The sequence below is a fragment of the Vombatus ursinus genome, unplaced genomic scaffold (assembly GCF_900497805.2).
Source record: "Vombatus ursinus unplaced genomic scaffold, bare-nosed wombat genome assembly UNPS02012319.1, whole genome shotgun sequence".
Classification (NCBI taxonomy): domain Eukaryota; kingdom Metazoa; phylum Chordata; class Mammalia; order Diprotodontia; family Vombatidae; genus Vombatus; species Vombatus ursinus.
In genome coordinates, this window is record NW_020952097.1 from 3,334,748 (window position 1) to 3,358,408 (window position 23,661).

At 39.3% G+C, this 23,661-nt stretch overlaps 1 protein-coding gene and 1 pseudogene across 2 annotated transcripts in view; one reads left to right on the forward strand and one right to left on the reverse strand.

Annotated features, from left to right (window-relative positions):
- Positions 1–15,818, reverse strand: part of LOC114039802 (zinc finger protein OZF-like) — a 16,778-nt gene extending 960 nt beyond the window's left edge. The window contains exons 1-3 of one of the 2 annotated variants that reach the window (XM_027857681.1): positions 15,596–15,818; positions 1,661–1,773; positions 34–815 (exon numbers count right to left, since the gene is read on the reverse strand). In XM_027857681.1, coding sequence (XP_027713482.1) covers positions 34–683 — 650 coding nt within the window. In that variant the 5' untranslated portion in view covers positions 684–815; positions 1,661–1,773; positions 15,596–15,818. Of the gene's footprint in view, positions 1–5; positions 816–1,660; positions 1,774–15,595 lie in introns of both variants that reach the window. The other variant, XM_027857682.1, reaches the window with a different exon arrangement.
- Positions 15,819–15,901: 83 nt separating this feature from the next.
- Positions 15,902–23,661, forward strand: part of LOC114039836 — a 119,009-nt pseudogene continuing 111,249 nt past the window's right edge.

The window sequence follows — 23,661 nt, forward strand, 5'->3', positions numbered from 1 at the left end:
TCTCCTGTGTGAATTCTCTGGTGTTTAATGAGCCTTGAACTCTCACTGAAGGCTTTCTCACATTCATTACACTCATAAGGTTTCTCTCCTGTGTGAATTCTCTGGTGTCTAATGAGGTTATAGCTTTGACTGAAGGTTTTCCCACATTCAGTGCACTCATAAAGGTTTTCTCCAGTGTGAATCTGTTTATGTCTATTAAGCAAAGATTTTCTGGTATAGTGTTTACCACATTCATGGCACTCATAGGGTTTCTCTGTAGAGTTAATTCTCTGATGATCAGTGGTTGTAGACTTCTGACTGTTATACTCACAAGTATCCTCTACAGCATGAATTCCCTGAACTTCACTGAGAGTAGAGCTTTGCCTGAATGCTTTCTGATATCCAATAGATTTACAGGATTTCTCTACCATAAGGTCTTTCTGATACTTAATTGGGTCTGAATTTGGTTTGAATATTTGACTTATTTTATCATATTCCTGCAATGTCACTCCTGAAGAAACTCTGAGATATCTAATAGGGTTTGAGCCCAAACCAACACTTCTCACAAATTCATTATGTTCCTGGCTGGTCACCCTTGTGTAAGGTATGTGGTGGATCATTGTCACTGATCTGAAACCTCTCTTCTGGTAAAGTAATTTTCCCACTCTCTTCCCTGAAGAAGACCAACAGTTTTCTTTTGACATGCCCTCATGTTCACTGTATTCTCAAATTTTGATCCTTGGGAAGTATCCCTTGTAGGTCTTTCCAGTATTGAGCAGTGGAACCCCATCTCATCAGAAATTTCCTGTTTTGGAGGCAATTCCTGGTTTCACAGTCTGAAACAATGAATATAAAATGCAGATGTATTAACTTCCTGTGATAAAACTAGTTATCACATTTGGCTAAGATCAAGATGCTGAAAGCACTTGTGGACATGATCAAGCTTATAATATGTTAACTGAAAATAGATTCAGGAATGGTTCATCACACGATTCTATTTGGAACCATGGGATTGATTTCCTTGATATACTTTTGGCCTAGTAATCTTGTGCTATGGCTAGCAAATCTTTCCAGCTGATTTAGGATTTAGGATTAGTCTGAGGAAAAACTTCCTAAATGACCAGACCTATTCAAAAAATGAAACTGGATGCACCAGGAGGTCATCCGTTCCCTTTGCTAGAGATCTTCAAGCTAAGCCTAGCTGACATCTTGTTCAGGATTCCTACATATGTATGGGTTGACCCCAATGGCCCCCAGGGTTCCTTCCAACTGTGTGATTCTGTGATTCATATTACTAGACTAGGGTCATACATAGGCCTGGCCTGTGAAGATATTAGATCATCACTCTGTCATCTAATATGCAAAAAATATTCTTCATACTAGTTTCCTGTCATCTACAAATCTGATGGGTATATCTTTATTTAAGTAATTGATAAAAATATGAAAGAGCACAGGGCCAAAGACGGATTTCTAAGTCACTCCACCAGAAACCTGCTTCCAAGCTAACCATTAATGATCATTCTTTGGCTCTGGCCATTCAACCAACTCTGAATACACCTAATGGTACTCTTCTCTAGCCTACATCTCTTTACACTGTCCACAAGAATAGAATAAGAAATTCTATCAAATGTACTGCTGAAATCCAAGTAAGCAATTTATCTCTAGGTTCTCCTTCACTCACCTGAGCAAACGTATCTCCTCAGGATCTCTTTCTCCTTAGCTTCCTGAATGACCTTTACCCATGGTTCTTCCCCTCCAGCCAGGAGATCACATCAGGCTTGGTCACTGGAAATCCTGCTTGTGGGGAAGAAAATAGAGATTGCTGGTTTATAGTAGGTCCATAGAACTGTCCTAAACTCAGACCCAGCCCCTAGATCTCCAAAGGGTAAGGTAGGAAAAGAAGGGCAATGTCCAGAAAAACCAGAAGAGAAAAACCCAAAGGACAACTACTGCACCTGTTCACAGGTGTTCTCAGGCCTGTGTCCTAGAGGGTTAGTAGAACAGGAGAGAACTGATAACATAAGTATCAAAGGAATTATTAGTGCAAACATTTTCTTCCCTCTAAGAGGGTGAAAAATGACCACCTCTGGGGACAAAGGGAAGATTTAAATTCAGGGAGACTTAAGGAAGCTGTCCATTTCCAGCTTTGTACAGACTAGGCCTATAACCTAGGAACAGGGAGTAGAAATGCCTCACCTATAAAACTGAGCTAACAGTACTACCAAACTCACAAGATTGTTGCAAGGAAAGTATTCTATAAACATTAACGTGCTGTAGAAATGGGAGTTTTTATTATTATTTCACTGTTGTTATTAATAAATTCCTTGCCTCGACCCAGATGGGATTAAGAATTGCTGATACATGAAACTGACTGCAAACCCACCTGGGCCTTTCAGATACCTCTTTGATTCACTAGGCCAGATGAACACCATGATGCTCAGATCTGAGTCCCCCAAGAGAGGTCTTACCCAGCAAGATCATGTCCCTATAAGTCTCCAGTACCACATCCCTGCAGAGGCCCTTCTGAGCAGGGCCCAGAAGAACCCACTGACCTGCCATACAGGAAAATAGAAGAGAAAGGGGATAAGAGAAGGGGGGGCATGATAGAAGGGAGGGTAGATCAGGGGAAGGGGTATTCAGAATGCACACCATCTTAGGGTAGAGGGAGGGGAGAGATGGGAAGAAAATTTGGAACTCAAAATCTTGTGGAAGTGAATGTTGAAAACTAAAAATAAATTAATTAATTAATCCAGAAGAACCCACTCTTCCTGTGTAAGGTTTATAGCCACATCTGTAAAGTTCACCAAGATCTGGAGGAAAAGAAGTTTCAAACCATAGTCACGGTGGCAGTCCAACTCAATGGGGCTTAGAAAAAAGGGAAGAACTACCAACCTTCATTGGGAGAGGAATGAAAAGGTACTTTTGGGTTTGAAGTGTGTGTGTGTGTGTGTGTGTGTGTGTGTGTGTGTGTGTGACTGTGAAAGACAAGAGAGAGAATATGCTAGTAATGACATGAGGGTTTATATATTTCTTGAATATAAAGGGACTGTACATATTGGTGTGAGCCCCTTCCTCAAGAGGTAGCTAAGTGATAGAATAAACTTTAGAAGGGGACATCCCATTTTAAACAGAATGCTCACCTACCCCAAATAGGAACAAGGAATAGGATTAACAGTTCCTTTCAATTTTATACTCCTTTCACAATATTCCCAGGTCTTGTATCTGCAAACACTATACATATGTATGAAAAACCTGAAACAACTAAACCCATGTTTGTCCTGTGTAGAGAATGAGAGATTAGGGGAGGAGGAAGTAAGGGAAAGAAAATAACATTAGGAGAATATTAATGCTTCAGTTTGTTTAAAAGAACTGGGAATATTTAGCCTGGAGAAAAGAAGCCTTAAGGGGGACCCTTGATAGCAGTCTTCCAATAAAATGTAATGCCTATGGATAATAATATCCATAGGTTGTTGTGAGTCTGATAACTTCAGTAAAATGCTTTGTAAGCTATAAATTACTATATAACTTGCCAGTATTTATTATTAAAGTAGCTGTTAATGAGTTTTCAAAGGGTTGTCCTACACATTCTCTTTACGAGAACCAAATGAGATAACATGTGTAAAGTGTTTTACAAACCTTAAAGCACCACATAAGTGGGGTACAGGATAATAGTCGAAGTGAAACAGATTATCTGAAGGCTGAGCCAGAGATGGACAAACATTGGTATTAAAAAAAATTTAAAAAAAAAAAGAGGAAGAAGGTAGAGTCACCAACTAATCAAGTATTTATTAAGCACCTACTCTGTGTCAGGTAGTGGGAAATACAAGAACAAAGGATAAAATCATTCCTACTCAGGAGGATCTTACATTCTAATGGAGGAGACAACAAATAGATACAAATATATATAGTATAAATACAAATATATACAAAGTAGTTAAATAGGTAGGAGGAAAGGCATTATTAGTTAGGGGGATCAGCAAGGTTTCAAGCATCTTAAGGGAAGAGACTGCCTCTAAGAGGTAGAGGTTAAGGAGGTACATTCTAGCCATGGAGAAAGACCAGAACCAAGACACTAGGATAGCCGACAGAGTGTTGTTTGCAAGGAACAGAGAGAAGGATAGTTTGGCGAAGGAGGAGCAATGTTCAGTGTGGCTGGAAAGATAATTTGAGGCCAGTTAATATGAGGAGCTTATATTTTATTTAAAGGTAATAGGAAATCACTAGAGTTAACTGAGAGGGAAATCACATGGTGATGTTCGTGCTTAAGGAAAATTACTTTGGCAGCTATGTATAGGATGGAAGGGAGTGGTGAAATATTAGAGGCAGAGAGACCAACTGAAGGCTACTGCAGTAATCTAGGTGAGAGGTGATGAAAGACTGGGCTAGGATAGTATCTTTGTGAACAAAGAATGGGTCAGATGTGAGAGAGGTATCCTGAAGGTAGAAATGGCAAGATGTGTCAACTGATTGCAAACATAAGATAAGGAAGAGTGAGGAGTTGAGGATAATGATCTGAGACACTAGAAGGTTGCCTTTGACTGAAATAGGGAAGTTTCAAAGAGGGGAAGGTTTTGGGGAAAAGATGAGTTCAGTTGTCTCTAGGACACTTAGTCTGAAATGTCCAATAAGTCCTGGTAAGGCAGGAGTGGAGGTCAGAGGAGAGAATGGGACCAGATACATGGAGAGTTGTTCAAAAGCCCAGATGTGAGAGATGTTGTAAAGATAGAAAAAGCAAGATTTGACAACTGATTGGATACAAGGGTGAGGAAGAGTGAATCCAAGATAAAGCCAAGATTATAAACTTGGGAGAAATTACTGATTTTTGACATTAAATCTGGGAAAACAAATGATTATGAAAGGTATGGTGATCACCAAACATCCATTCATTAAGAATGTCTCATGATACTGGTTAAAAAAATAGAAAAGTATATAATGTTAACATACTAAATAAAAAAAGACCTAGAAGAAACTAAGCATAATAGTTCAGTATTTGATAAGGCCAAGAACACAAACTACTAGGGAAAAAAGAATCCTTATTTAATAAAAATTTCTGGGGAAACTTGAAAGCAGTTTGGCAGAAATTAAGGTTAGACAAGTATTTGCATTATATGCTATAAGGTCAAAATAGATACATGACCTAAATACAAAAGATTATATCATCAAAAATTAGAGGAGAAGAGAAGAAGGTACTTTTCAGATCTATAGTTAGAATTCCTAACCAAACAAAAGACAGAGATGATTAAAAAAAAACAACTAGATATTTTCAATAACATAAAATTAAAAATCTTATGCACAAGCAGAATCAGTGTAGCTAAAATGAGACATTGTGGCAACTGGGGGAAAAAAATCTTTGCATCAAATATTCCTGCCAAAAGTCTCACAAACATCTAAGACCAAAAGCCACTGCCCAATAGATAAATGGTTGAAGAATATGAAGTTGTCAAAAGAAAAAAATACAAATTATCGACAACTTATTAGGAAACATGCTCCAAATCACTAATATTAAGAGAAATACAAAACAAAACAACTCTGAGGTTTTGCCTCATGCCCATCAAACTGGAAAATATGATGAACACATTCTTTGGCCCCCAACTGACCACTCCCTTATTCCCACCCTTCTCAATCTTATTCCACCAAAAGCTGCCCACCGCCTCCACTGTGCTTTCTGGAATTCCTGTTCCATAGGTAACAAACTGGCTTTCATGTTAAACTTATCCTTTTCCCGATCCTTTCACATTCTTGTACCACTGAGATCTTGCTCCCTCTTGATAGATGTAAGGTAGTTTTTCTGGCCACCCTTTTCAACCCTAGTCGTACTTTCATTTATATCCACAACTCACTTACCATGTTGAATAACTGAATTTGGACTACTCCTTGCTCTCTATTGCCACTTCCAGATACCCCATCTACCACCAACTTTTCTTTCTTTTAGATTGATACAATCCATATTTTTCACTCAATCAAGATGCTGGTAGCTATAGGCTACCGATCTCCAGGACATTCTCCTTTCTTCAAAGAGTTCACAATCTTTCCTCTCCAGCTCCTACCCTCATAGATACAAATTGCTACTTCTTCAAACACCTTAATCTCTTGGTTCCTCAACTTTCTTATTTATCATGACCTACTCCTCCACCCCATCTCAGCTACATACAATCATACATTTGATCTTGCCGTCATCCATAAATATACTATTTCCATGTTCATGAACTCAGAAATTACTGTATCTAATCACAGTCCATTGTCTTCTACCTCTTCCTCAGTCTTGCAGCCCTAAAATCTGATCTTCATCTTCATTATGATCTCCAATATTTCCACCCCTCAATTCTTTTCCAGACCATGACACCTGTACTGTCTATACTCTCTCCCCTTCCATATCTTGACCCCTTGGTGAACCATTTCTACTCCAAATTGTTTTCTCCCTAGTTTCTTGTCCATTTATCCTATTGAAGATATTACCCCACCATGCCTCAACCCTGGATCACCCCATATGCTGATGAATAAAGCTGAAGAAAATCACACAACTGGCTTTTCCAAACCTCAAATTTTATCCTCTTCAAACTTCTCATAGCTCGCCCTCCTCTCACCTTCTGAATTGAGAACCTTGCCTCTGATTTCACTGAAAAAAAAAATTGAAACCATTCACTGAGAGTGTTCTCTTCTCCTCATTTCCATCAAGATGCCTTCCACCAGTTTCTCTTCCCTCAGCCCTGTTTCACACAAATCAGTATCCCTTCTGCCTACCAAGGCAAATCCCTCTACAGGCAAAAGCAATCCAATTCCATCCCATCTTCTCCAGCAGATTGCCCTTTAAATCATCTCTCACTAACCTTCACACTCTCCCAGTCTACTGGCTGCTTCTCTACCACTTATAAACACACCTATCTTTCCTACATCCTCAAAAAACCATTCATCCTTGCTAGCTATCATCTTACACCTCTACTCCCTTTTCTGGCTGAATTCCTTGAAAAGGTTGTCTGCCATGCATGCCTCTGCTTCTTTTTCTCTCACCCCCCTTTTTAATTCTCTGCAATCTAGCTTCTAATGTCATCATTCAACTGATAACTACTCTCTCCAAAGTTACCAATGATCTCAATTAACAAACCTAATGTTCTTTTCTCAGTCCTACAGCCTTCTTTACCTCTTTGCAGCCTTTGACACTGTGGAGCACCCTCTCTTCCTGTACACTCTCTCTTTTCTAGGTTTTTGTCATACTGCTTGCTCTTAGTTCTCCTCATACCTGTCTGACTGCTCCTTCTTAGTCTCCTTTGCTGGATCTCCATCCAGGGCACAACCACTAACCATGAGTGACCCCTTAGGCTCTATCCTAGGCCTTCTTCTCCTTTGAAACTATCATACTTGGCTATCTCATAAGCTCTCATGGATTCAACTATCACTTACATACAGATGACTCTTAGATCTATTTATCCAACCCTAGCCTCTTTGCTGATGTCTCACATCTCCAACTGCCCACTGAACATTGCAAACTGAATGTCTCACAGACATCTTAAGCTAAATGCGTACAAAACTGAACTCATTATCTTTCCCCACAAACCTTCCTCTTTTCTTAACTTCCCTCTTACTGTGGAGGGTACCACTCTTCCCAGTCACCCAGGCATGAAACCTAGGTGTCATCCTCAACTCCTCACTCTCTCTCACCTCCCAAATCCAATTAGTTACCAAGTCCTACTAATAATAATTTTTACTTTTATAACATCTCTCATGTATGCCCTCTTCTCTCCTCTAACACTGCCATCACCCTAATGCAGACCCTTATCACATTATGCCCGACTACAATGCAATCCTGCAAAAGTCCCTCCCCATTCAAATCCATCCTCCACTCAGCTTTCAAACTGATCTTCCTAAAACAATATTATTGAACTGTAAGAAATGACAAATATAAAGAATTCAAAGAAACATGGGAGGATTTGCACTGAAGTGATGCAGAGTGAAGAAAGCAGAACCAGGAAAAGAAAAGACTTTGGGAGGAAATGATTATTGTTTTCAAACTGTCACATGGAAGAATTTAACTTACTTTATCTTGGCCTAAAATGCAGAACTAGGATAGTGCTGTACACATGATTGGTACTTAATAAGTATTTACTGAATTGAATAATAGGTGGAAGTTACAGAGAGATACCCTTAATCTCTCTGTGCCTTATTTCCTTATCTATAAAATGAGGGGACTGGATTAGATGACCTCTAAGGTCACTTTAAGTTTTATATCTATAAACCTATGATTAAATTATATATTTGGCCTCAATATTAAGGGAATTAGAGCTGTACAAAAATATGAGCTGCCTTAGTAGGTAATAATTTCCCTATCATTGGAGGGCTTTAAACAAAGGCTAGGTTTTAGAGGGGGTTCACGCTTCTAGATTTCTGCTGGCTAGATCCATGTCCTTTTCCATTATGAAGTTTTATAATTCTGTGTATAGAAGTCCAGAGGAAAGGGCTCAGGGGGAAGGGTATCTGGTAGCTCTTAATCCCAAGACTTCTCTGGGTTCCTGGGGAACAAAATTGGGGTTCAGGTCTCAAGAATAGCAGTATACCAAAAGAAAAAAATGTTCCTGGCTGAGAGAAGAACTAAGGCCACCCTAGTAATCCAGCAGTAAAAAGATCTCTAGATAGCTCGCTTGGGGCCTGGCTGACAGGAGCTCAATGGTCATCACCTGGTCTCCTTGATTCCCCTCCAGGGTTTGATAGGAACATGGAGGACAAACTTTGCTAGGGGAATAAAAGGAACCAAGAATAAGAAAGCTCTTCCCTAACTCCGCCCAACTATCTCTCCTGGGAATTCTACAAGTATCCCCATTAGGGTTTCTGGGACCTTTTAGGCCCTACTTCTTGTGGGGGTGCCCAACTGGGTATACGGACATATGGCATATGGCAGACTGCACAATCTCCCCACATCATGAGGGTTACTGGGATAAAGGCTGCCTAGAATATGCCCAGCCATGAGCCCTATCTTATGTGTCAAAGACAACTTGGAGACAGAACCAACATGGCATATTGGAGGAAAAATGTGCATACTAGTTTAGTTAAGAATAAAGGGTTCTGCAGAGAAACAAGGGCAATAAAGCTGGAGAGGTAACTGGAGGATCTTGAATTCCACAGTAAAAAAAAAAATGTAGTTTTATTCTGTAGATCACACAAAAGTTGGGAGTTGAACAGCACCTCAGAGGCCCTCCAGTCTTGTCCACACTTTAACAAAAATCCTTCTTAAAACAAACCTGACCAGTGGTGATCAAGCTACTTTTGGTGGCAGAACCCTTCACTTTAAAAAAAAAAGGTGGAGGGAAGGGCTAGGGGAACTAAAAGACTTTGGTGAAAACTGAGTGGAATCTTATCAAGTGATTTTTATTCTTTTTAATTAAAAATTTTTTTAAACCCATTTATTCATTATAACAATTTCAGTCCCAATCTAACAATCTCACAGCTTCCAAGTCTAGCTTAGCAGGGGTGCAACTTTGGGCAAATTCTTTTATTTCTATAGGCCTTAGTTTCCTCATCCATTAAAAGGGGGCAGCAATTTTTCTACTACTTAGTTCACAGAGTTGTTGCAAGGAAAGTACTTTCTCAATCTTAAAGCACTACATAACTGTGAATCGTTATCAAGAAGGATGTGATTGGTTACTATTTTTTTTTGACATTTGCTCTAAAACCTCACTTTGCAAGATAAAATTTAAAACTTCCTAACAATTGGTGTATTTTGCTTGTAAATTTTTTTTTAAAATTTGTTTTCTGAAATTATAAAACTAACATAATATCAGAATCATAGATGTAAATCCACATTGGAAATAACTAGATGGTGCAGGAGATAGACAGCTGGGTTTGGAATCTGGAACATCTGAGTTCAAATCCAGCCGCAGACACTTAATAATTGTGTGACCCTGGGCAAATCATTTAACCCCTATTTGTCTCAGTTCCTCATCTGTAAAATGTGGATACACTGGTGAAGGAAATGGCAAACTGCTCCAGTATCTTTGCCAAGAAAACCACATGGACTTGGGGTCATGAAGAGTCAGACACAACTGAACAACAATGTTATCATATTATCTGCATTTATTTTAATTTGGGAGTAGATTCCTTGATGTTTATTTCCTTGGCAAACTCTTGGTTATTATTTACTCTAACTCTTCATCCAAACTTTCCAGTTTTACCAAATTATCTACATTGAACACTGGCACAAAAAAAAATCCTAACTAAATATAGATACTGATTATTTTACATGCACTTTGCTGACAGACTAATAATCCACTGACTATATAACACATTATTGGATTCTTGATTCTAGATAACTAGGAAGCCATCGGTCACATGATCAATTTCAACCAATCCCTAACAGTTCTTCCACTGAACTGAATTATAACATACATAATTATAAAACTATAAATTTTAATTGTAAATTATATAACAATTATAACACAAAAAGCAAAATGGATGAGTTTGCCATGTACCAGTCCACCAAGATACTTTCCTTCATAGAATCCTGTATTGGAGAACCCCAGGTTTCCAATGAACAGTTTGAGAAACGCTAGAGTAGGCAATGATTTCTTATTTTATTCCCCCAAACAACTCCAAAGCTTTTCTTCTCTCTTCCCCATTTCCCACACCCAAGCCTCCATTTTCAACAAATGACCTACTCTCTTCCTTCATTGAGATGATTGGTGAACTTCTCAGCTTCCTTCTTCCATTCTCAGAACAGCTTCTGCATAATCACCTAATTTTTTTCCTGCTTCTCTCCAGTCACAGAAATAGTATCATTATTACTCCTCACTAAGACCAGTCCTTCTACCTCTTTCCCATTCCCTCCCACCTCTTCCTTGTTCTAATAATCACCCCTTCTCTCATGTATCTTCAATCTCCCTCTCCACAAGATCATAATCTTGTATCCCTTTCCATCTATCTTTAAGATGGCCATGTCTCTGAAATCCTAAGAAAAATCCTTTCCTTCAACCTTTCCATACCACCCACCCACCATTCAATCTTCTCAATTTCATTTCTAAATCATTTGAAAAGGGAAGCGTCCAACATAAACATTTCCTTTGTACCCAATTCCTCTTCAACTCCTTGCAATCTGGTTTTGGGTCTCATTCTCCAGTATATCAACAAATCCAATGATCTTTTTTCAGTCTTCATCTTCTTTGAACTCTGCAGCTTATCACACAGTTGATTATTCCCTCTTCTTTCCTCCCTGGGCTAGACACCATACTAATTTGGTTCTCCTCCTACTTCTCAAACAACTGATGCCGTCTCTGTCCTCTTCCCAACCTTTTATTGTAGACGTCTCAAAAGACTCTATTTTTAGCCTGTGTTCAAAACCCAACTTAGACCATTACTACCTCAGTGATCCCGGACAAATCACTTTATCTCTTTCAGACTCGGTTTTCTCAATTATAAAATGAGGATAATAATAATAATTAACGTGGGATTATTGTGGAGATCAAATGAGATAATAACAAAATTTCTTTGCAAATCTTAGTGTTATATAAATGTCAGGTATTTTTTTTTTATTGTTGTTCATTCTCTTCCTCAACAATTCCATTCATTCCTAAGGCTGCATGGTATATAGTAGAAACTGCTAGATTTGGAGTCAGGCAGGAGAAATCTCATTTGCAATTCTGCCTCTGACACTTAATACCTGTGTTATCCTGTGCAAGTCACTTAACATCTCCTAGACTCACTTTCTTCACCTATTGACTCATTTCCATTGATTTATGACCTCTTCAATGTGAGCACTCCTTCAAGAGGTACAGGTTACAATCCATTCATGCCTTCTCATCTGTGTAATTGTCATACATATCCTTCCACAAATTCTTTACAGGAAGTCCACTTAACACCCACTTAATTCGTGCCCTTGGGTCTCCAGATCATGCATATATAATAATGGGGCTTGAAAGCGCTCCATTGCTTTCATCCTTTGGCCAGTCCACTTATTTTTTCCAGTCATACATCTCTAGATATCCTCAATGCCACTTCTTTTGCATGATTCTGTGTCAGGAACAGGTTGCTCCCTACTCATGCCTACCATGCAACTTTCCAATGATGTTTGGATGGTGATCCACAACTTTAATTATTCATAAATAGTAGAATTTCATGACCTGCAGTCATTACAGGAAGTATAATGAAGTTAAAAAGATGGGCCTTTGTTTCAGGAAGAATCTTACTCAAAGGCAAAGACCATCTTTTGCCTTTCAGGCACTTAACAAAGCACATAGTAGGTATTTAATACATGTTTAATGAATGACAAAATGAATCTGGGGATCACTAAAAGGACTGTACAATTTCCAAAAGAGAGTCTTGCCTGCTCTCCTCCTCCAATTAAATTCTGGGCCTAGCTTATTATATCTTGGCAGTATCTGTCCAACATGTATGTATCAACAGGCCATTCTATAGATTATTTATCTAATTGTGTATATTGTCTGGACAACAGGCATTCTTTATCTACTCAATTTTTGGCATAATTAAGCCAAAATCTTTTGATTGTGGATCTAATTTAGGTGACTCTCTAATAGTCTGGGTATTGATGTGTTCCATAAGAAACAAAGGACGGATCTCACCATCTATGGAGAACCCTTCTTCCATTTGGATGCTGAGATAGAAACCTTTTTTCCCATTAATTTCTTCCCAATTAACAAGCTATTAGGGGGAAAAAAGAAAACAAAAACAAAAACCTTGTAACAAATATTGGGCTGGACATCTTCCATGACCATGGCAAACCCCTTGAACAGGCAAACATTTCCCCAGTTAAATCTCACTTAATATTAATAATCAGGATCATCAAACAAAGTTATTTATGTTCCAGCAAACTTTTTCATTCATAAAATGGGAATAATAATACTTACAGTTAATTATCATGTAGGATTATGGTTGAGATAATGTAAGTAAAGCATTTTACAAACCCTAAGTCATTATATGATCATCAGCTATAATTTTTATTCAATTTTCACCTCTGGGCAGACCACTCCCAAATCCAGACAGCTAACAAAATAATATTCCTAAAGCACGGATCTGACTGTGACTTCCCTGCTGAGTGAATACCAGGAGCTCATTATTATCTCTAGAATCAAATATGAAATCCTCTGTTCGGCATTTAAAGCAGCAACCTGCTTTTCCTCCCTTACTGAACTTTTACACACGCTAAGGTCCAGTAAAACCTGCTTTATTGTTGTTCCTCATTCATAAAGCTCCACCGCCCATCTTCATGCTCCCATGCCTGGAATATTCTCCCCCTTCATCTTTGCCAATTAGAATCCTTAGCCCCCTTCAGAGGTCAGCTCAAATTCCACTTCCAAACTGAGGCATTTCCTAGCACCACCAGCTATTAGTACCCTGCCCCCCCCAATTATTTTATATTTATTTCGTATAGATGCAAGAATAGGAAGCAAGGTGGTTTAATGGTTAGAGAGCTGGCCTTGGAGTCAGGAAAATGTGGGTTCAAAACCCACCTCAGACATTTACTAGCTGCGTGACCATGGACAAGTCACTTAAGCTCTCTCAGTTTTCCTTCAGGTTAAATGAAGGAAATAAATAATAGCACCCTTTTGTTAGCAAAGAACTAGAAACAAAGTAAATGCCCACTGATTGGGGAACGTCAAAACAAATTGTGATACATGATATATTATTGTGCTATTAAAAAAGAAAGGTAACATGAATATAGAAAAGCAAGGACTGCCATGAATTGATCTAAAATGAAAGCAGAGCCAAGAAAACAATAGACATGACTGCAACTATGTAAATGGAAAGAACAAGCACAACACAAGGGAAAATGAATGTTACAAAATTACAAAGAACAAACTTGGCCAGAGGAAGAGCTAATTGAAGACACCTCCTCCCACTCCTTTAAAAGGCAAAGATAGGGTCCACAAGTGAGAAACACTGAATATGCTGCCAGGTTTTTGTTTTTTTTCAATGTATTGATTGAGTTTGCTGATTGGTGTCTTCCTCTTTTTCTTAAAAAAAAAATCTCTGTTATGTAGAATGGCTTCTGGGGAAAATGGAACAAGAAATTTAGGTGATACAAGAACAAAATATATCATTGAAAAATTTTTTAAATAAGAAAATTAATATTGTGAAGTTGTAAAGAACAAACACGACCTCAAAGAAGAGATAAAAGAATACACCTCCCTCCCCACCCATTTACAGGAGTTGGGGGTCCACAAGTGAAAAACACTGCATATAAAGTCAGATTTTTCCCCCTTGTATTGATCAATTTGGAAAATTTTTTTATATTCTTTTTCTTTCAAAAATTCTTTGTTACTATGGATTACTCTTGGGGAGAGGGGATGATTCAGGGGGAAATATAGACTATATAAAAACAAAAGATATCAAAATCTATTTAAAATCAAAGTGCCATATAATTGTTAGCTATTGTTTTTGTTGTTTGTCCTTCCTTCCAGAAGACCATGAAGATGATGATGATGATGATTACATATTGTCTCCTCCTCCCCCACAGAATGGAAGCTCCTTGAAGGCAAAAACTGTTTAATTTTTATCTTTGTAACCAAAGGTTACAAATAAAGGTTTGTGGATTGACTAATGGAGCCATACTGCCAATCCTAGTCTCACTTAACAGGAGCACAGAATTTTTAATTTAGAGGGAGTTTAGAAACCTAGTCCAAACCATGCCTGAACAACAAGAATCCCCTTTATTACACATCCAGCAAATGGGACTCTTTGTATCCCATTCCAATTTTGGATAGTTTAAACAGACAGCTTTCTCTTTTACATCAAACTAAAATCTGCCCCTCCCCATACCTTCTCCCATGGATTCTTTGCTCCACCGTCTGGTGCCATGCAGAAAGTCCAATTCCTCTTCCATTTAATGGCTCTTTGAATACTCGAAGCCAGTTTTCCTATACCCATTGAAATTGCCTATTATCCAGCCTAAACATCTTCAGTTTCTTCAACCATTCCTAGTAGCACTTTATAATAGCTAGCACTTATTTCTGTTGTTAGCCGTGTCTAACTCTTCGAGGACCCATTCGGTGTTTTCTTGGCAAAGATACTGCAGTGAAGAGGAGAGACCTGAGACAGGGAGGTCTTTAATTAGGAGACTAATGCAATGGTCCAACCAATCAACAAGCATTTATTGAGCACCAACTATATACCAGGCAAGGTGCTAGGAACTGGGAATAGAAAGAAGTGAAACAATTTCTGCCCAGATGGAGCTTACATTCAGAGGAAGGAATCGGAAAGGCCTTTTACAGAAAGGTAGCACTGGAGGCGAGTGTAGAAGAGGATCGGGAATTCTAGGAGGGGTAGGGAGAAGAGTGAGTATATTTCAGCCACGGGGAGTCGCCAGGGCAAAGGTGGGTAGATGGGAAATGCGGTGCTGTGGATGAGGCACCCTGAGTCAGACTGAGAGCTGGCTGTGAGTGGAAGAGGACTCCTCCATGAAGCCTTCCCGGATGCTCCAGCGCTAATGCCCCACCTCCCCCCATCACCCAGCCCTGGGTTCTGGTCTCGGGAACACTCGACCGGGAGGAGTGTTTACCTCGGCCTAAGACGCGCTCCGTGCCCCTCCCCCCATCAGGCACGGAGCTCCCTGCGAGCAGGGCCCGGAGACCCCGTGGGCAGAGAAGCTCCTTGACCTGCCCCGCCCGCCCAGACTCACCCACTGCCTGCGAGCCTGCAGGCGCGGAATCCCAACAGCCCGGTGCGGCCTGGACGTGACGATACGGCCCTCCTGGTGGGACCTGGCTTTGTCCTGGGACGGAGGCGAGCGGAGGAAGGTGCCTCGGCCCCACCCCACCCCCTGCGCCAGGGGAAAGAGCTACAAGCGAGGGGGGCCACCGAGACCGTGACTCCTCCTGGAGGCCTAGAGCGGCCCGAGGCCAGCCGAGCGCCCGGATTGGGCGGCTCCCGAGGGCGGGGTATCGGGGCAGCACTTCCGGCCGGGGAGGGCGACCACGGGAGGGGTGTCGGCCGGCAGTGCGCTTCAGCAGGTCAGTCTCCGGCTGCGGAGCCGCCTCCGAGTCTGCTCCTCCTACGCCGCCCGGGAACAGAGGGTGAGTCCGGCCCGTGCCCGAGGCCCCCGGAGCGGAGGGCGAGCCCGAGCGGGGTGGGAGAACGTCCGGGGAGGGAGCCCCGAGGGGGAGTGCGCCCGCTACCCGACACCCCGGCTGGGGCCTAACCCCACGGGCCGTGGCGACGCGACCGCCCCGCCCGCCGTCTCCCTTCATCCAGTGAATGAAGCTTGCAGTCCTCCAGCCTCCCAGATCTTCTTCGCGCTCGTTAGCCGCCCCATCCCATCTTGCAACACAAGTGCAGGACTTTCCATTCATCTTTAAATTTCAGGTTCTTTTTGGGACGAGGTTCTAGTCTGTCAGGATTTGTTTGGCTCCAGCGTGTTAGCTCTGTAATTCATCAGCAAACGTGATGAGCCTGTCATCATCTATTTCTTTCTCCATATTAAACAGCTCAAGTCACAGGTCCCTGGGGCCCTCCGCTAGAGACCTTCCAAGTTGGTATCAACTACTCCTAACTATTCTTGAGACCCCCTATTTTTGAATCCACCCAGTTGTACCATCATCTCATCTAGCGAACATCTCTTCGTTTTGCCCACAGGGATAGCTTGAAAGACTTTAATGATGCTTTCTGTTAAATCTCCATAGGTCTGGCGTTGCTTTGATCTGCCAGTCTAATAACCCTGTCAGAAAAGGAAATGTTAGCCTGTTAGTGATGCCATCCATGCAGGTTCTTTGTCCTCGCCATTTCTTTTTCTAGCAATTAAGTAACTATCCCATTAATAATGTAGTCTGTAGTTCTCCCACTTGTTCAATAGATGTTTATTTTTCTCTGCAACTGATATATATTTCTTTCACTACTTTTTCCCCATTTAGTTACTAGTAATATCAATATCTATAGCTAGCATTTATGTATCAATTTAAGGTTTACGAAGTTCTTTATTTGTTATCACATTTTATGGTTGAGGAAACAAGTAAATAGTTAAGTGACTTACAGATAGTAGGGCATTTTATAAGACAATTTAAGATTTAAAAAGTTCTTTGTTATCTCCATCCTTTTACATTTGAGGAAATTGAGGGAGGTAGAGGTTAATGACTTGCAGATAGTAACACATTTAGATAGCATTTTATATATGCATTTATGTAGCATTTTAAGGTTTGCAAAGTGCTTTATGTGTTATCTCCATTCTTTTACAGTTAAGGAAACTGAGGAAGATAGAGGTTAATAGACACACAGATGAGTATCTGAGGCAATATTTGAGCTTGGGTCTCGCTGACTCCCTAATCTATCATTCTATCCACTACCTACATATGATCTGATGTGAGATAGAAACTGAATTCACTTTTTCTACTCTTTCATCCAATTTTCAACAGGATTTATTGACTTTCCCATTAAAGCTCTATTTTGACACCCCATCATTTCATGAATGTGACCCAGGGTTCTAGTAAAGTAAAAACTTTGGCAGGTTATATCGAGCATGAAAAACTTCAACTACCTCTCTAATGATGGAGGTGCCTATGTAGGTTCAGAAGGAATCATCACTTGATTAGCTCTGCATAGAAACAGCGTGCTGTAGTGCAATGGTCTTAAACTCAAATAGAAACAAATGTCTGCCTGCAGCATATTGACTTAGAAAACCGAAATTAACATTACCTATGTTTTATTGTATTTTTACTTATTTTGTTAAACATTTCCCAATTATATTTTAGTCTGGTTCCTGTTGCACTGTAGTTTGACCCTTCTGATGTAGTGGTTAGAATGCTAGGCTCAGAGTCAAGAAGATCTGAGTTCAAATATAGTCGAAGAAACTTAACAGGCTGTATGATCCTGATCAGGTCACTTAACCTCTCTGGACCTCAGTTTCCACAACTATGTAATAAGATTGTTTGCCGCAGTGGCCTGTAAGTTCTCTTCTAACTCTCAATCTATGATCTTAAATATATACAAAATAAAAACAAGATAAAGGGTAGGGGAGGGATGTACTAGCAGGTGAGAGAATTAGAAAAGACCAGATGTAGAAGATACCACTTGAGCTGAATTCTGAAAAAAACTAGATAATTTAAGAGATGAAGGTGATGAAGGGAACCCATTTTAGTGATGAGGACAGCCTGTGCAAAGTCCTGGAGATAGAACAGCTGGTGTTTTGTGTAAGGAATAGCAAAGCCAGGCTGGCTAGACCCGGAGTGCACAAAGGAGAGTAATTACATATAAATAGACTGGAAAGATGTGTGAGAGACAAGTTGCAAGGAACTTTAAATGACAAAGGGGTTTGTATTTGATCCTAGAAGTCTTAGCGAGCCAGTGCAGATTATCGAGTAGCAGAGTGATTAGGGATTTAGGAAAAGTATTTTAGCAGCTGTCTAGGGGTTGGATTGGAGAGTGGAAATATTTCAGGCAAGGACACCAAATAGGATGCTATTGTAGTCATCAAGGTAAGAGGTGAGAAGGCCATGAACTAAAGTGATAGATGCCTTGTGAGTAGAGCAAAGACGAGGACTCAAAGAAATGTGAGGTTGGAAATGGCAAGGCTTGGCAACTAATTGATTATTTGAGTGAGGGAGAATGAGAGTCAGGAACTATTCCTAGGAAATAATGAAAAGTGGAAGAAAACAAGGGGGCCTAGCAATAACAGACTTCATAGAGAAACTAATAGGCAAAATAATAGACAAACTGTATTACAAAACAGTAATCATCTAAACCAAAAGTATCAAATCCCAAAACTTGGGGGAAATGTAATTGGGAAATGTTTAACAAAAAAAGAAAATACAACATGACATAGATAATGTTAATTTGTGGTTGTTTTCTAGGCCAGTATGGGGCCCTCAGGCACCTGTTTCTATTTGAGTTTGACATCGCTTATCTAAGCAATTTGATACTCATTAAAAAACAGAGAAGTCAATCAGTGGAACAGCTTTGGTGTACAGCATACATAAACAAACAGAGACAGCAGTGTAGTGCTCAATAAACTCAAAGACCCCCAGTTACTTCAGTAAGGTGTCACTATTTGACAAAAACTACTGGGAAAACTAGAAAGCAGTCTGACCAGAAATTGGTTATAGATAACATCTCAAACTGTATAGCAAGATAAATTCCAAATGGATACATGACTTGGGCATAAATGGTGACATAAGCAAATTAGAGGAGCAAAGGAGAAATTGCCTTTTAGATCTTTGACTCAGAGAAGAGTTCATGATCAAACGAGGATAGAGAAAATCATAGAAGATAAAATGGACAGTTCTTAATCATGTAAATTTTTAAAGTTTTTTACATAAACCAATGAAGTTAAAATTAGAAGAGAAATAGGTAAATGGGGAAAAAAATCTTTACAGCAAAATTCTCTGATAACATTATCTCATATATGTGTGTATATATACACACATACACACACATATCAGCATTGCTTTAAATTTATAAGGACAAGAACTATTCCTCAATACTTAAATGATTGAAGGACACAAACACGAAGTTTTCAAAAGAAGAAATCCAAGCTATCAACCACATAAAAATGCTCCAAATCACTTATTATTAGAGAATGCAAATTAAAGCAACTTGGACATATCATGTCACACCCATCAGACAGGGAAAGATCCCAAAATTTAAAATGACAAACAGAAAACAGGCACACTGTTATACCCTTAGTGGAATTGTGAACTCATTCCAGGCGTTCTGTAAAGCAATTTGGAATTATGCTCCCAAGGACACTGAATTGTACATTATCTCCTCAGGGAAATTATAAGCCATCAGTGTGTTCCAGTGATTAAATCACTGAATATTACAGTAGGATTTGAAGAAGGGAGAAAAAAGATGATCAACAGAAAGGCACAAAGTGGTCAAAGACCATAGAATAGTAAAATTTAAAAGGAGGAAAGGGTCTTTGAGACCAAGTGTCTAATTCTTTCATTTTACATAGGAGAATACTGAATATGAAAGTCACAAAGTGTAAAAGTTGAAAGTATATAATTATAAGGGTGTTTCAGATGAGCTATCCAGTGATAGTGCTATTACATCTGCATCCCAAAATAATCAAAGAAGGAAAAAAAGGACTCATACCTATGAAAATATCCATGGCATCTCTTTTTTGTAGTAGGGAATGTTAGGAGTGCCGTAAAATTTCAGCAAAAGAACTAAAAGAAAGATACATTGAAAATCGAAGGAGAAAGCCCTCAGATACAAAGTGACATTTCTCAACCCTAAATGGGTAGGAAGCCAAAATACCTTAATTGCATGAAAAGGCCGTTAAGACTATACACAAGGAAGAATGGCTGTAGTACTGGCCAGCCTTATCACATCTCCTTGCCAAGTGATCACCCCAGAGCCCCAGCTCTGAGGAAGAAACTTCTGCTGAGCATGAACTGTGGGTAGTTCCCAATCTAAAAAAGCCTTGAAACACTCCATCTGAAGAGACCACAAAACCACTCAGTGTTTGAAGTTTAAAATATTAAATATTACAGCTGCCCATCAAAGAGCAGCCCTGGGAGACCAGCGGACCCATCCAGCAGAGATGCTAAACAGTGAAAAGAGCCCAGTAGTAGAGCAACCTGCCTTGGCCCAGCCTGGCTACAGCTGCCTATCAGTAAAGTGGCCTGCCCTATCTGGGAGTCATCTGCTTAGAGATGATATTTAAATCTATGATAGTTGATGAAATCATGAGGAGAGTATAGCAAGAGCCTAGGACAGAGCCTTGCATGCGTCCATGGTTAAGGAGTAGTGACTTGGATAGCAGGATTACAAAGGAATTGTTTATATTTAAATAGTTACAAAGATTTTTGTTTGTTTTGTTTTGTTTTTTACATTCATGGACCTCAGGTTAAGAACCTCTGTTTGGGAGAAGATGCTCAACCATGTCAGAAGATGAACACTGAGAAAACTATCAGATTTGGCGATTTAAAGATTATTGGTAATTTTGGAATGAGCAGTTTCACTTGAGAGGGATTTCCTGTGGATTGTGAGGTCCTTTTGTTTTTGTTTGTAGCTGACATGTCCCTACTTTTACCAAAGATGGTTTTGATTCAGGATCACCAATACCTTCTCACCTCTCCACCTTCTTTTTCCTGTCTTTTTCTTTGTTCATCTGAAACATCTTCATACAGTAATTATATACTTAGATATCCAACTTTGACATTTTGGATTTTGTAATATATATCTTTTAATATATTAGGTATATATTTATATGTCATATTTTTATTTTATATATAGAATTTGTATTTATATATTATGTATAAATATACCTTTTACATATCTCAGTTTTCTGCTCTGTAAAATGAGGGAATTAGACAATTGGTCTCAAAGATCCTTTCCCTCTCTTAAACCTTAAAATTCTGTGGTCTTTTGCCACTTTATGCCCTTTTGTTGATCATCCTTTTCCTCCCTTCTTCAACACCTACTGTTATACTCAGTAATTTAATCAGTGGTACACTGTTGGTTTAATAATTTCTGTGGGGACATAAACATAGCAGCTAGCATTTTTGTAGTCTTAAAGTTTGCGAAGTATTTTACAATATCTCATTTTATCCTCATGATGACTCCAGGAGGTAAGTGATTATCCCCATTTTACAGATGAGGAAACTGACACAGAAAAAGGTTAGGTGATTTTTGCTCAGGGTCACAAGTAGTAAGTGTCTGAGGCCAGATTTGAATGCAGGTCTCCTTGTCTCACGGGCTAGAGTTCTATCCACTAGGTCATACTTGTCAAGTTTATATACATTACATGCATCTACTCTGACTTCAGCTTTGTTATTACTAGCCAGTTTTACATATCTGTTTTAGGTATTTATCTCCCTGGGGTTCAATGCATCAAACATTGTTAAGTGCCTACTATGTGTGTAGCCCTGTGCTACAAATACAAAGACAAAAATGAAATCATCCCTGTTCCCAAAAAACTTTCATGCCACTTCATGGAAATATATAGAGAAGTAAATACGAGTGAATATGGAGTATACACAAAATAATTGCAGATGAATGGAGAGCCGGTAGCAACTGAGGGGAACAGGAAAGGCAGAAAAAAAGGTGGGCCCCGGAGCTGAACTGTGAAGGTGAGTCAGGCACTCTGTCCAACTTACAGAGAGCATCTTTGGAAGACTGCCTTTACTCCATGAATTGTCTGAGCTCGTTTTGAGTGTTATTTGTCCATCTTTTAATTTCAAGCAAAATGATTAATGAGATTAAATAAATAAAATGAGATTAGTACTCATGCTTGAAATTTTATATTTGATCTCATTTCTTTTGTCTTTCCTGGGTTTTGTGGGAAAATCCATTTGAGACTCTGATGGTTTTTGCTATATAATTTTTCTGTTAGCTTGCAGAAGTTTTTCATCGCTTAAATTTTGAAGTTTGATGTGGATGTACCAGAATGAGTTGAATTTTAAGTTCCTTGTTGGGGGCTTTTGGGATTCTTTCTATTTACAGGGCAGTGCACAGTTTTGATAGTTTTGGGAAGTGTTCTTGAATAATTTCTTACTGTGTATATTTCTGTTGCTGTATCTTGCAGTATCTTTCTTTTTCAATCTGTTTGCCAGCACCAGTAATTCTGAGATTCTTTCCAGACCTGCAACTTTTTCTTCTATTGTTTTCAAATCTTTTTCCAGTTATCTTATTTCCTGAGTTCATTTTTCCACTTCAACTGCATCATCTACTATTGTTTTGCTACCTCATTCTTTTTCTAATGAGATATTTAGGCCCTCTTTATGGTTCTTTTTTTTTTTTTTTAATTTTTTCATTCTGTGATTTCTTAGCTACATTCAGTGCTTTCTTTAATTCCTCTCATGATTTTGTTTTAGAAGTTGGAATATTCCTTGAATTCCATTAGTGGATCTGTTATGCATTTGGACATCTCTTGGAATTTTCTTACCTTGTTTTTGATGAAAGTCACAGAGATTTTCTTTTTATTCGTTTTATTGTCTTTTTAGCCAGTTTAATTTCCTCATATGTTTCTCTCTTCTCTCTCTCTCTCATTGTCTTTTTTTTTTCCCCTTGGTGAGGCAATTTGGGGTTAAGTGACTTGCCCAGAGTCACACAGCTAGTGAGTGTTATGTGTCTGAGGCTGGATTTGAACTCAGGTCCTCCTGACTCCAGAGCCATTACTCTATCCACTGCCACCTAGCTACCCCCTCTCCCCCTCTGTCTTTCCCTCCCCCCCCACCCTCTCCAATTTTGTTGCTTTTTGTTGTTTTTCCTGCTATTTCTGAGGAGGGCAGTAAGACATCTGGCCCTTTTCCCACCTCCCACTGCATCATCTTCCTAGATTGAAGCTTTTCTTTTTTTTTTTTTTCTTGGATTGAAGCTTTTCTACAAATATATACTAGACCTGTCGTATAGGAAGTAGAGTGTCTAATCTCTGCCCTTGAGTAACTGTACTCTACTTGAGAAGACAGGTATTGTGTCTCTGATTCTACATAAATGTATGGAAAATCAAGAAAGCCATAGATTCTTTGGATTGGAAGGTACCTTATAGATTAGATAGAATGGAAACCTTCATGACAGGTGATTATCCAGCCATTGTCATTCAGATATCACTGCCTCACAGAGCAGCCCATTTCTTTATGGGACAACTTGAATCATTACATATTCTTCAGCTGAGCAAGAATATGGCTTGTGATCTATATCCACTAGTCCTTATTTTTCCCCTGGAACTACTTAGAATAAGGCAGATCCCTCTTCCACATAACAACCCTTTAAATATATAAAGATAGTTCTTGTGTATCTCTACGGTATTTT